This window comes from Mytilus californianus, unplaced genomic scaffold, assembly GCF_021869535.1.
Source record: "Mytilus californianus isolate M0D057914Y unplaced genomic scaffold, xbMytCali1.0.p SCAF_36, whole genome shotgun sequence".
Lineage (NCBI taxonomy): Eukaryota > Metazoa > Mollusca > Bivalvia > Mytilida > Mytilidae > Mytilus > Mytilus californianus.
In genome coordinates, this window is record NW_026262686.1 from 1,365,971 (window position 1) to 1,378,555 (window position 12,585).

At 31.9% G+C, this 12,585-nt stretch overlaps 1 protein-coding gene across 1 annotated transcript; it reads right to left on the minus strand.

Annotated features, from left to right (window-relative positions):
* Window positions 1–1,225: 1,225 nt before the first annotated feature.
* LOC127736779 (peroxisomal membrane protein 2-like) lies at window positions 1,226–12,582 on the minus strand. Its single transcript, XM_052247372.1, has 5 exons — window positions 12,409–12,582; window positions 8,835–8,942; window positions 7,579–7,750; window positions 5,346–5,465; window positions 1,226–2,892 (listed from the first exon to the last, which is right to left on the minus strand). Exons 1-5 carry the CDS (start codon window positions 12,513–12,515, stop codon window positions 2,812–2,814), a joined length of 588 nt encoding a protein of 195 aa, XP_052103332.1. The 5' UTR covers window positions 12,516–12,582; the 3' UTR covers window positions 1,226–2,811.
* Window positions 12,583–12,585: the final 3 nt, after the last annotated feature.

Here is a 12,585-nt window from a genome sequence, read left to right on the forward strand (position 1 = left end):
GTAAAAAAATATTTCCCAACTGAGCTTATAATGAACTTCAGACAACAAACATGGAATCCATATAGGCCATGGAACATATGTCATGTTCATACCAAGAATTATTTTATTTTTACTGTGAGATGTTTGTGAAGATTTTCATACCTTTTTTCCCATTGAAGCCTATTCTAGAATTTGTGGCCAAATTCGGGAATGCTACACAGTTTTTTAACCCATAAACTGTAACAGTTACTAATTGAAAGGAAAGTCAAAAGATGGTATGTCATGTCAAACACTAGTGGATTTTAGGCCAATCTTTTCATGAATGTAAAATTGAGAAGTTTGTAAAAGAAGGGCATCAAACTATACTTAAAGAAAATAAAATTAATGTTACTATACAGCAACAATCACATTAGTAGTTTCAGTAATGTAATTTATGTGAATGCCATGTAACTATAAACAAATGAAGTATGTATTTTTCCTGTAAAAGCAATTAAAATTACCTGTAATCAAAATTTAAAAAGGTCAAGAGATGAAATCATTTATGTTAACAATTAGTAATTAAAACAGAAGTGTTTGTATAAATAACAACTTTTACATGTAACCATAATGAGAGAGAGGTCAAAGGATAATTACTCCTTGTCAAAAATCATCATCCATGTTATGTGTTAAGTTATTGCTGAATAATCGTTCTGACACATTTACAGGTACAAATAATTGAATTAAAGAAAAGGTCATTACATAAAATAACTGTAAAAATGTGTCACTTCTGTAAAAGTTTGTACTGTATATTGACAACATATGTCAGAAGTAACAATTAAGATTCCGTCAAGCATAAAAAATACTCAAAGGGAGCCTTCATTTGTTAAAATTACTCAGTATTTTTATTTCTATTGGTGCTCAGTGAAGAGGGATTTAAAAAGTCAACACTACCAGACAAGTGCTCCATTTTGGTTAATTGATTGAAAAATGATGGATGGTTACAAGTCCTGGTACCCATAAAAATATTAATAATCAGGAGAATTAAAAGTCTGAGTGGGGATATATACCAATTTTGCCAAGCCTTTGAATGTTGAAAAATATATTTCAACTGACTTTTTGTTAAAGAATATTTCAGGATTTCTGATGGTAATTGGTATGTGACCAGAACTACTTCCAGGGTTTTTAAGAGTCGGAAGACTGATTAATATAAACCATAATATTTGTCCATGTAAAAAATACAATTTTATTGTTAAATAGATAATCAATATGACTACCTCAATCTCCTTGTTTTATTCATAGTTATATGTTGATATAATTCAATCATTAATCATACATCTGATTACACAAAGTTTCTCTTGGAGCATCTCAAAGTATCTAGTTTTATGAAAATGAATGAAATTGTGATTGAAGGTTATGTGTGTTTCAACATAAATTTTCTGCATGGTGCAGTAGTGTGTATATCTTTTATGTGAAAAATACATAAATAATCTGTCACATCTGAGATGCCCCATTAAAGGGAAATAACTCTTTAAAATATTTAATTTACTAATACATTTGTTTCAGCCATTTTCAAAGCTAAATTTAATTTCACATAGATGCTTAAAAGGCATTGATGAAACTAACTTTAACAAACATTGTACTGATGTAAAGAGTTATCTCCCTTATTAAGGTCTACCCTTTAACAATATTACTATAGTTACTGTTCATACATACTAAACCTTACATACATTTTAATTATGGAAATACTCAACACTCTTTCAACAGTTTCATCAGTTTACAATAACTTGATAAATTTGAAATAAATCTGAAACTAAACCACATTAAATCCACCTGTTTGGTTACCGGTATATGAATTCTATGAAAAAAATATAAAGGATGTGTATAGCTTCATAGCAAAATTGCAAATTAGCATATTTCAATCTGATAAATATAGAAATTATTTAGAACTTAGTCAAAATATACAGAGATTGTATTATAAACAATGATCCTATCTCATCTTTAATACTAACCTTTTACAATCAGCTTTGAAATAAAGAAAATTCTTATATTCTCTTTACCCACAAATAACCAATGTTTGAGATATATATTAATTCCCTATTATGTCAATTTTATGACTGAAGAGTTCCTTCAGAAGAATGGTAATCAAGATTTTCAAGAATGAAATTACAGTAACATTAAAAAATAACTCTTCTTAAAAAAGTTTTGAACATCACATAAAGTACAATATATATTGAACAACCATTTGAGGGTGGGGGGGGGGGGGGGGGGGGTGGGGGGGGGGGGGGGTTCATTCTGAATTTTTTTTATTTTTTTGTCACTAAAGTGACAATTTTTAAAAAACTAAACATTAATTTAATAACAAAAACTCAATTAGACAATCAGAATTTTTTTTCCTTCTCCCTGATCAAAATAATGTTTTCTTCAAAGTTGGGAATAAGAATATTATTTAGAAAATATGCATAACCCTAGTCCCTCTTAAGACTTCCCTTAGATTTAAAACATTGTTAAAATCTTTGGTCTTAAAAATTCACTAAATACAAAATATCACCTTATTGGATATTGTTACAGGCTAAGGTGGTCACTACCACATGATTGGACATTTGGACACATTAACTGGCTGCAGTGGTCAACCAGTTAATCAACTGCATCTCTCATTACTCCATAAGACAGTTACTGTAAACTGGTTTATTTATTCAGAATTTAAATTTGTGGATTTCTAGGACCAAACAGGTCTGCAAGAATTTAAGATTTACATGTTTTTCTTATATCTAATACTGATCTTTCTCCAAAATTACAAATTGTCATAATGTTTTCTGTTTACGCTGTATCCAAGGCAACAGTTGTCTTTTTGTTTCACTGTGCTAATTGTCTTCTCTTAACTGCAACAATGACGGACCAAACCAAAGCTACTGCATTACCAAATAAAACACGGTACTGAAAAATAAATTATAGAATGCCTCAAATAAAAGATGGTACTGAAAAATATATTATAGAATACACCAAATCTGGATAAAACAATTTCAAAAATATAACAAACTTGCATAACAAAATATTACACAATACTGAAAAAAATGTACTGGTATAGAAAAAAAATCAACTCTGCCTTACCAAATAAAACTTGGTATTGAAAAAATATTTATAGAATAAATTAAACCTGTGTTACCAAACAATACACACTATGAGAAAACTACTGAATACATGGTACTAAATAAAACTATTAGCTCCAATGTCCCTGCCTGAATAACTCATCTAGCAAAGTTTTCATACATACTTTAACAAGAGTGCACACGCTGAAATGTCTCGCCTGCTTTACTGACTATTGATTTTATGTTGAAAGTCATAAAGATAAAGGTTTTACTAAAACATTACAGAAACTTAACATTTTTAAAGATCTATGACAATGAGGTCAAGGTCAGATGATACCTGCCAGACAGACATGTACACCTTACAATCATTCCATACACCATATATAGTTGACCTATTGCTTATAATACTTGAAAAAAACCCAACAAAAACACAAAAACTTAACAAATGAACCATGAAAATGAGGTCAAGGTCAGATGATACCTGCCAGACAGACATGTACACATTTCAATCATTTGATACACCAAATATAGTTGACCTTTTGCTTATAGTACTTGAAAAAACAGACGAAAACACAAAAACATAACATTGACCAATGAACCATGAAAATGAGGTCAAGGTCAGATGAAACCTGCCAGACTGACATGTACCCATTACAAACATTCTATACACCAAATATAGTTGACCTACTGCTTTTAGTATTTTAGAAACGGACCTAATCATGTAACTTTAACCTTGACCACTGATCCATGAAATTAGGTCAAGGACACGTGAACTCTGTCTGACAGACATTTAGACGTTGCAAGGAACCCATATACCAAATACAGTTATCCTCTTATTCATAATAAGTGAGAAATTCACATGACAAAAAAACTCAAAATTTTTTTCAAGCAGTCGCTGAACCATGAAAATGAGGTCAAGGACAATGGACATCTGATTGACTGAAACTTCGTAACATAAGATATCTGTATACAAGATATGAAGGATACAGGTGTCCTACCTTCTGAAATATAAAGCTTTATACAAATAGTTTACACCAACGCCGCCAGATAGTAATACCTATGTCTCACATAATGAGACTTTCATCGCAGGCGAGACAAAAATCAACATAAAAAAAATCCGTTACAAATTTCCCCTCGCCTCAAGCAAATGGCCTCAATTAAGCAGTCATCAAAATATAAGCAACCAATAATATCAATTTTGCTGTATACAATTTTTCTCTATTCATTAGTTTTAGGTTGATATACAAAAACTTTAATGATTCATAAAAACAGTCATTAAAGGGCAGTAAATCCATTTGTCTGAAATTTTGATGGTTTTACGAAATACTTTCTAAGTATTCTGCTCGTCAGATTTTCCTTATCAGTGTAAACATATTTGTTGAGCTAGAAGTGTATTTGTTAAACTCATAGAACTTTGTTAAAATGCAAATCAAAGTACATTCAGGGTATTTATATATAAATTAAAAAATAGGATAATGAAGGAAATTATTGACTTAGATGAGCCTGTATCCCTGTCTTCAAGTTCTAACTCACATGAACCTGTATCCCTGTCTAGGGTCTAGTTTCCAATGATTAATAGGTTTGCCATAAAAGTACACATGTAAAGAAAACATTCAATCAAACAGAGTATTTTTCAAAGGTACAAAGGTCAGCTTTATCCTCTGCTGCTACCGGTAATTATATTTGTTAGCAGATACTCTGTATCAACAATGACGCTCCATAAACTCTCTTTTGGTTTAAAAATATATTTTACTTATATACATTAAGTTTTTAAAATCTTTTTTAAACAAAGAGTCCAAAATTAACTCAAATCAGATATCAAATACCATGAATACAGATTGTCCTCCTTCCTATCAAGAGAAACAACCTCTTATTAGTATTAGATTACCAGTATACATGGTATGATTCAAGGGAAAAAATACTTGAAAAATAGCTATTCTCCTTCAATAATTTTAAAGCAAAAACTAGGACTGGCTCAGAGAATTCAAGAAGACAACTTTTATAACTAAGGATTTTCTTATCCCAGGAATAGATTACCTTAGCCGTATTTGGCACAACTTTTTGGAATTTTGGGTCCTCAATGCTCTTCAACTTTGTACTTGTTTGGCTTTATAACTATTTTGATCTGAGCGTCACTGATGAGTCTTATGTAGACGAAACGCGCGTCTGGCGTACTAAATTATAATCCTGGTACCTTTGATAACTATTATATCTTTCTATTGTATCCTATTTTTACACTCAGCGTATTCTGTGGTATAAAGCAACATGAGGCTGATATATTTGTAATATTAACTTATTTACCTTCAGAGGTACATAGTTTACATTAATAAACTGGAACACTGTCCAAATCTGCCAGTTCATTTTTAGTATCGGCCAGAAAGTTTCTTTAATCTTTGCAATAGCTGCCTCGTGCCCTGAACCCTGTATAAACAAAACATGATAATTATAGAAAAACTAATCAAAGAATTCAAATATAGAAAAATATTCAATGAGTGACCAAACAACACATTAATTCACGAATGCGCGTAGCGAATGAGTTAATTATTAGTGTTGTTTGGTCACGAGCTGAATATTTTTCGATATTTGAATTCTTTGATTAGATATTCTTTTTATTACATTGTCAATGGACTTTTGAATGGGATTAAAGTAGAAAATGTAAGGAACTATATCTTTTTCTACGCATTCACAATTTGTTTTGATGCGACTTCATCGACAACGTCTATTGTTGTATGACATCAGAGGAGTGAAATAACAGAGTTTATTTCACATGTGAAATTATCGGTTTTTATTTCACTGGGAAATCACGGTAATTCATTGCAACCAATGTAATAAAAATAAATAATAGAACATTACTGCTTTTCAACAATTTCTTGTATAATGAATCTAAAGAGAGATGAGGAGTATATGTCAATGAGACAGTAAACCAACATGAACAAGGACACAACAAAAGCATAAAACATCCACATGTGACTTGTCAACAATAGATAATATAATAAGGAGATGTGGTATGATTCCCAATTAGACAACTATCCACCAGAGTCCTAATGACATAGATTGAAACAATTAAAGGTAACTGTATGGTCTTCAGTAAAGAGGAAAACCAATATCCTATAGTCAGCTATAAAATGACCAGACATGACAAAATGTGAAACAATTCAAACAGCTATAAAAGGACCAGACATGACAAAATGTGAAACAATTCAAACAAAAAATTGAAGATTTTTGACAGACGCTGTGTTACTTTGAAAGCTCGAAATCTCCCAGATATCTAGACAAATTGTGAATAAATTCAACTACAAAAGATCTGCTACTAATTTTATAGGTTACAGATTTTGAATAGGCATAATTAAACAAGTTTTACATGATTCTTCAGGTAACAGAATTTTGATTTAACATCAATTTAGTCCATTATGATTAGGACATTGGACCTATTATCATCAAATATTAGAATTCTTATGAGGAGACTGGACCTACTATTAATTTTCAGAATTCTGATCAGGTACCAGATTTTGAATTAATACTTTTAAGGTAAAAATGTTTTAAACTATAACTTTCTAAAAATTTCTTCTAACATATACATGATATAGATTGGATGAAATAAACCTTAATGAGACAGTACCCTAATGACAGAATAAAGACTTCGTATTGATCTAATGACTAAATGTACTATATCAAAGACAACTTAAAGTATGGAAGCTTCTGATATAGAAATCATACTACAAACACTCTTATATCAGCAGATGTACTTCGGAGAAGATTTATACTGTAAATTCAGAAATTATTACATCCATTTATTATTGCGAATTTTTAAGACAAAAATGTGAGATTAATTATTGCGATTTGAGGAAAGTCTGCTTACAGATATATTATCGAATTCAGAATGTGAGTTCTTTCTATTGCAATACTGAACCTGTTGTATCATTCGCAATAATAAAAACCTCGCATTAATTTCTAAATATACAGTAAACAGTGCAGGTATATATGATCTGGAACAATTCCTAAAGTATTGGAAACACTGTAAGTTACTTTGAGTGCTCCTTAAGATTAAATAACAAGGCCAATTTTATCATCTACCAACCTATATAGTTTATAGGTATGTAATTAGTCTAAGTTTGCCCTTTATTTTTTACTTTTAGTATTGTTACAGAGCTTGTTAAGATCAAAATAGATTTAATTTCCAATTAATGGTCCTAAAGCATTAACATTTGACATGATAATAACATTAATATTTCAAGATTAAAATAATGAATACAATTAGAACAAGTGAAAACATTTTAAAAATTCTCAACTAAATTTTTAAAAAGCTCATGACATGATACACAACAAAAAACTGTAAATTCAGAATTTTTACGATGTTTTTTTTTTATATTGAAATTGTGAAAACTGTGACAGAATAAGTATCTCAAAAGTAAAAACTCAAATTTAAAATCACAATAATTAAGGTAGAATGTTTGTCCCTTCTTCATAAATCGCAATGATACACTGTAAATGCACTCTAAAAAAATGGTATATATATATATATATATCTTTTTACCTCTAGCATTGTAACTGCATATAAAAAGAGGAGTATAAATGGAGGTGCAAATATAAATCTGTCAAATATAACTCTCTTGATTCCATCAAATGTGGCTGATTCTTTCTTCTTTGGTATCAACTTATCCATCCATATGTAGAAATAATGTATCAATGGTCCACTTACTACAAAACTGCAATAAAGTGAAGAAATAATGTATCAATGTTGACACATACAACAATAGTACATTAAAGTGTAGAAATAATGTATCATTTGTCCACTTCTTACAAAACTACAAAAAAGTGTACAAATAATGCATCATTGGTCCACTTCCTCAACAACTACAATAAAGTGTAGAAATAAAGCATCATTGGTCCACAAACAAAAATACCAGAAGAAAGTGTACAAATAAAACAATTTTGTCACAATTTATGTTTGTTTGATTATAAAATAATTAAGACTCATCATCTAAACAAGCATTCTAAGAGTATTGCATGGCAATACATAGTCCCCTACCAGTTAAGAATTCATTGTAATGGAATTAAATGCTATCATGATCTATAACTTGTCATGGTGTTAACTAAATAACAAATATCAAGTCAATATCTTCAAGCATGATGAAAAAAAAAGTGGAAAACTTGGTTATTTAAGTGAATTTTCTATGTCCAAGGACCATAACTCTGCACAAAATCATCAGACCGGAACAAAATTAGAACTTGATCTGTAACTTGTCATGATAAAACTATATACCAATTATCAAATCAATATTTTCAAGCATGACGAAAAAAAGTGTGGAAAACTGATTATTTGAGTGAACTTTCTAAATCCAAGGACCATAACACTGCACAAAATCATCAGACCAGAACAAAATTGGAACTCGATCTGTAACTTGTCATGATGAAACTTAATATACCAATTATCAATTCAATATCTTCAAGCATGACGAAAAAAAGGTGCGGAAAACTGATTATTTGAGTGAATTTTCTAAGTCCAAGGACCATAACTCTGCACAAAATCATCAAACTGGAACAAAATTCAACCTTGAACTATAACTTGTCAAGATAAAACAATACACCAAATATCAAATCAATATCTTCAAGGACGAAGAAAAAAAGTGTGGAAAACAGATTTGCTGGACTGACGGACAGACAGACAGACAGAGTGCAAACCTAAAGTCCCCTTCGACATCGTCGGTAGGGGACTAATTCATAGGTGGGCTAATAAGTCAAAGTATATTTATCTATTGACTTTACTATGCAATTACAAATTGTACTCACCTAAAGGAGGCATAAGAAGCCACACTTCGCCAGGCAATTTTGCCACCATTTTGTTGGTTAGGGACAATCAACTGTGATATAATGTTACCAACTGCTGAAACTGTAGAACTGGAAAAAAAATAAAAAAAAGTTTTTCTGGGTTGAATTGTTGGTAACATTTGTCATGTAGGGCCTTTAATAGCTTACCATACAGCAGTACAGTATGGGTTTTGCTCATTGCTGAAGGCCATATGGTATACGGTGACTTATAGTTTGTAACATGAACGTCAGTTGGTCTCTAGCATGTCCAGTAGATGTTTGTCTCATTTGCAATCATACTATATCTTCTTATTTACATATTAGCTGTTTATCTTGAATGTACCACCAAACTTGGACTGGGGTTATGGGAATTTTGAATCAGTAGCGACTCTTCTGTTATTTTCATTGGATACAAACATTTGACAAAGTTTTAATGGATTTGGTTGTAAGCCTTATGACATGCACAGTGTCTTTGATACATGATTTTTTCATTAGTTATTATTTTGCTTTGAACTAGCTTTCAGGAACTGTGAGTACTCTAGGATCTGTACTTTGTATCTTTATTGTTTTTGTTAGTCATGTTAGTTGTCTTTGTTTTGTGTATCAATCTGATGAGTTAAGCCCTTTTCAACTTATTTTATAGCAAGTTGTTATGATGTGCTGTTGCACCATTGTCCAAGATTAGGGAAAGGGTTGGGCACCCGCAAAAATGTTTAACCCTGCCACTTTCTCTATCTGCCTATCCTAATCCAGGAGCCTGTGCTTCAGTGGTTGTCTGTCGCTGTATATCATATTTGTTTTTCATTTATAGTTTTGTCATGTTTGTACACGTTTGAAATGTTTTACATTTGTCATTTCCGCCTTTATAATTTGCTATGCGGTATGGTCTTTGTTCATTGCTGAAGGCCTTACAGTGACCTACAGTTGTTTTAATGTCTATAAGGGGCCTCGGTGGCCCAGTGGTCTAAGTAGTCTAACTACTGTATTACTAGCCTATCAGCACTGAGGTTGTAAGTTCGAATACCGCATGGGGCAGGTGCACTAGACTCCAATCTTTATTGACTAGGATTTTTGTCAGTTTTCGTATCAAAGGTCGGTGGTTCTCTCTGGGCACTCCAGCTTCTTCCACCAATAAAAACTGACCGCCACGTAATAGCACAATAGTGCTGAAAGTGGCATTAAACACCAATCAATCAATCAATTTTAATGTCTGTCATTTGAATTGTTCTCTTTTTCCTGTTGATAATTAATTGCAACAATACAGGTTTTTGAGTACTGCATAGAAATAATAAAGATTACAATGTGTGGCTGAGAGTACTACAAACGAAGCATCATATTCACAAAATAAAAGCACTGTGTTTTGGTTATTTGGTTTGAACCTTTTGGAGAGATGATATTCAACCATACTGACATAAGTTATGATTCATTTACTTATACACTTATAATGATGAAAACAGTAATAACATACAGTAAACATATCCTTGATAATGAAAAATTGACTCAACATTCCCTTTTTTCTTGAACAAAAGTTTCATTTCTCCATCTATCTGTATAATGAAATATTGAAATTCACCTTGAAATTAAGAATTAAAAATAATAATACACATATATTAAAAAATTAGTAAGGGTTCCACCATGTCCACGGAACCGGGTGTCTCGCCTACTTTTGCTGTTAATCGCAGGCTCAACAAAAATGAGGAAAAAAATTAATAAAAATATTCCTCTCGATACTATCTTTTGATTGTAAGAAGCTTCTGTCCAAGTTTGGTAAAAATCCAGGATAGTTTATGAATCTAATAAATGTTTTAAAAACTTTAACTGCAGGCTGTATGTAATGTTAACTGGAAGAAAAACTGAGTCCATTTATAAGTAAAATACGAAAAAACAGGTACTAAATTTTAACAAAATTTCCTTCTAGATACTAGCTTTTGATCATAAACAAGCTTTTGTCCATGCAAGTTTAGTACAAATCCAGGATAGTTTAAGTTAATAAATTTTAAAAACTTTAACCACAGAGTGAATGTAATGTTTCCTGGCAGAAAAACTAAGTCCATTTATGAGTAAAATATGGAAAAAAAAATAATTCTTTTTACTAAATTTACATCTGGATACTATCTTATGATCATAAACAAGCTTCTGTCCAAGTTTGGTAGAAATCCAGGATAGTTTAAGAAAGTTATTAAAATTTCTAAATCTTTAACCACAGAGTGAATGTAATGTTTCCTGGCAGAAAAACTAAGTCCATTTATAAGTAAAATACGGAAAAACCAGATTTTTTTTTTTTTAAATTTACTACTGGATACTATCTTAGGGAGCTGCCATTTGATTTTTATGGGGGGGGGGGGGGGGGCTAGGATGAAAAATTTTGTCCTGCCTTTTTATTTTTCCCTCTATTCGGTCCTGCCTTTTTATTTTTCACTCTTTTCGGTCCTGCCTTTTTTTTTAGTTTATCCTGACTTTTTTATTTAACTAAATTGTCATCCTGCCTTTTTTTTTTACTCAAAACTCCTGTCCTGCCTATTTTTTTCAAATTTCATCCTAGCCCCCCCCCCCCCCCCCCCCCCCCCCCATAAAAATCAAATGGTAGCTCCCTTATGATCATAAACAAGCTTCTGTCCAAGTTTGGTAGAAATCAAGGTTAGTTTAAGAAAGTTATTAATTTCAAAAACTTTAACCACAGAGTGAATATTTGTGGATGCCGCCGACGACGACGCCGAATGAATGTTTGATCGCTATGTCGCTTTTTCGACAAAAGTCGAAGGGTCGACAAAAACCAAAAACGTTTTATACATGAACTTATATTTATTTATTATTTATTTATTCTTAATAATTAATAGTTAGATTTGTTGACGCTAAATTAGTCTTCTTGTCGCTAATTAGCATTGATTTGTGAGACCCCACATATATACAGCATTTACCTTATCATAATATGTTACTCAGCTGCAGAACAAATTTACCTGATGTAGCTGCGGAACAAAAGGACCTAAGAGAGGGTAGGAATGCCCTTTACCGTCAGGCGTCAAACGGTCCTTTTTTGGCTACCGTTAGCCTCAAATTAGTTAAAATTTACCGTGATTCGTCAAAATATCCTTATCGTGATTCTTCAGAGGTCTAAAAGAAAATGTACATTTTATCATCATGCACCTAAAATTACCGTTAACATCATTTGGCAAGAATTTTTACCGTTATTCGTCATGAAGGAACCTCCATTACGACCCTCCTAAGAGCTACTGTTCCGCAGCTAATACCTGATGGTGCAATTAGTCTTACATATTTAACTCAAAATAAAACCTCATCCATTTATAAAACACAACACTATTCACAAGATAAAAACTGTGTACCCAACTTTACGAGCAGCAATTATCAAATAGGACTTATGCTCCAGCCCAGAGAAGCCTTGTACAGGTCAGGAATAACCACGAATTGGTGGACTATACCTCAATTGACGTATAATCCACCAATTGGTGGTTATTCCTGACCTGTTGTATACATTGTACATGTATTGAAGAAGAAAATATATAAAGTGAATATTAGTGGGCGTTTCTACATTGTTTACCTGGTGATGGCTTTTGTAAGTACGGGTCTTGACTGTAACAATCCAAGGTAAGCTTTAAGAGCCTTTTCAAAGGCATTTTCGTTAGACTTATCCTTGCTCAAACTCATTTTTCAAAGTTGACAATGTGGGACGTTGTTTTGAACTTTCAACCGGGCGCAGACATCTTGGGTCTCGAGT

Bases quoted from the DNA above. Each gene is read 5' to 3' on its own strand.
- LOC127736779 (XM_052247372.1), bottom strand. From the start codon at position 12,515: ATGAGTTTGAGCAAGGATAAGTCTAACGAAAATGCCTTTGAAAAGGCT. The intron at 8,943-12,408 runs GTAAACAATGTA...TTTTTTTTCCAG, and splicing joins CTTACAAAAGCCATCACCAG to TTCTACAGTTTCAGCAGTTG. The intron at 5,466-7,578 runs GTAAAAAGATAT...TTGTTTATACAG, and splicing joins ATGCAGTTACAATGCTAGAG to GGTTCAGGGCACGAGGCAGC.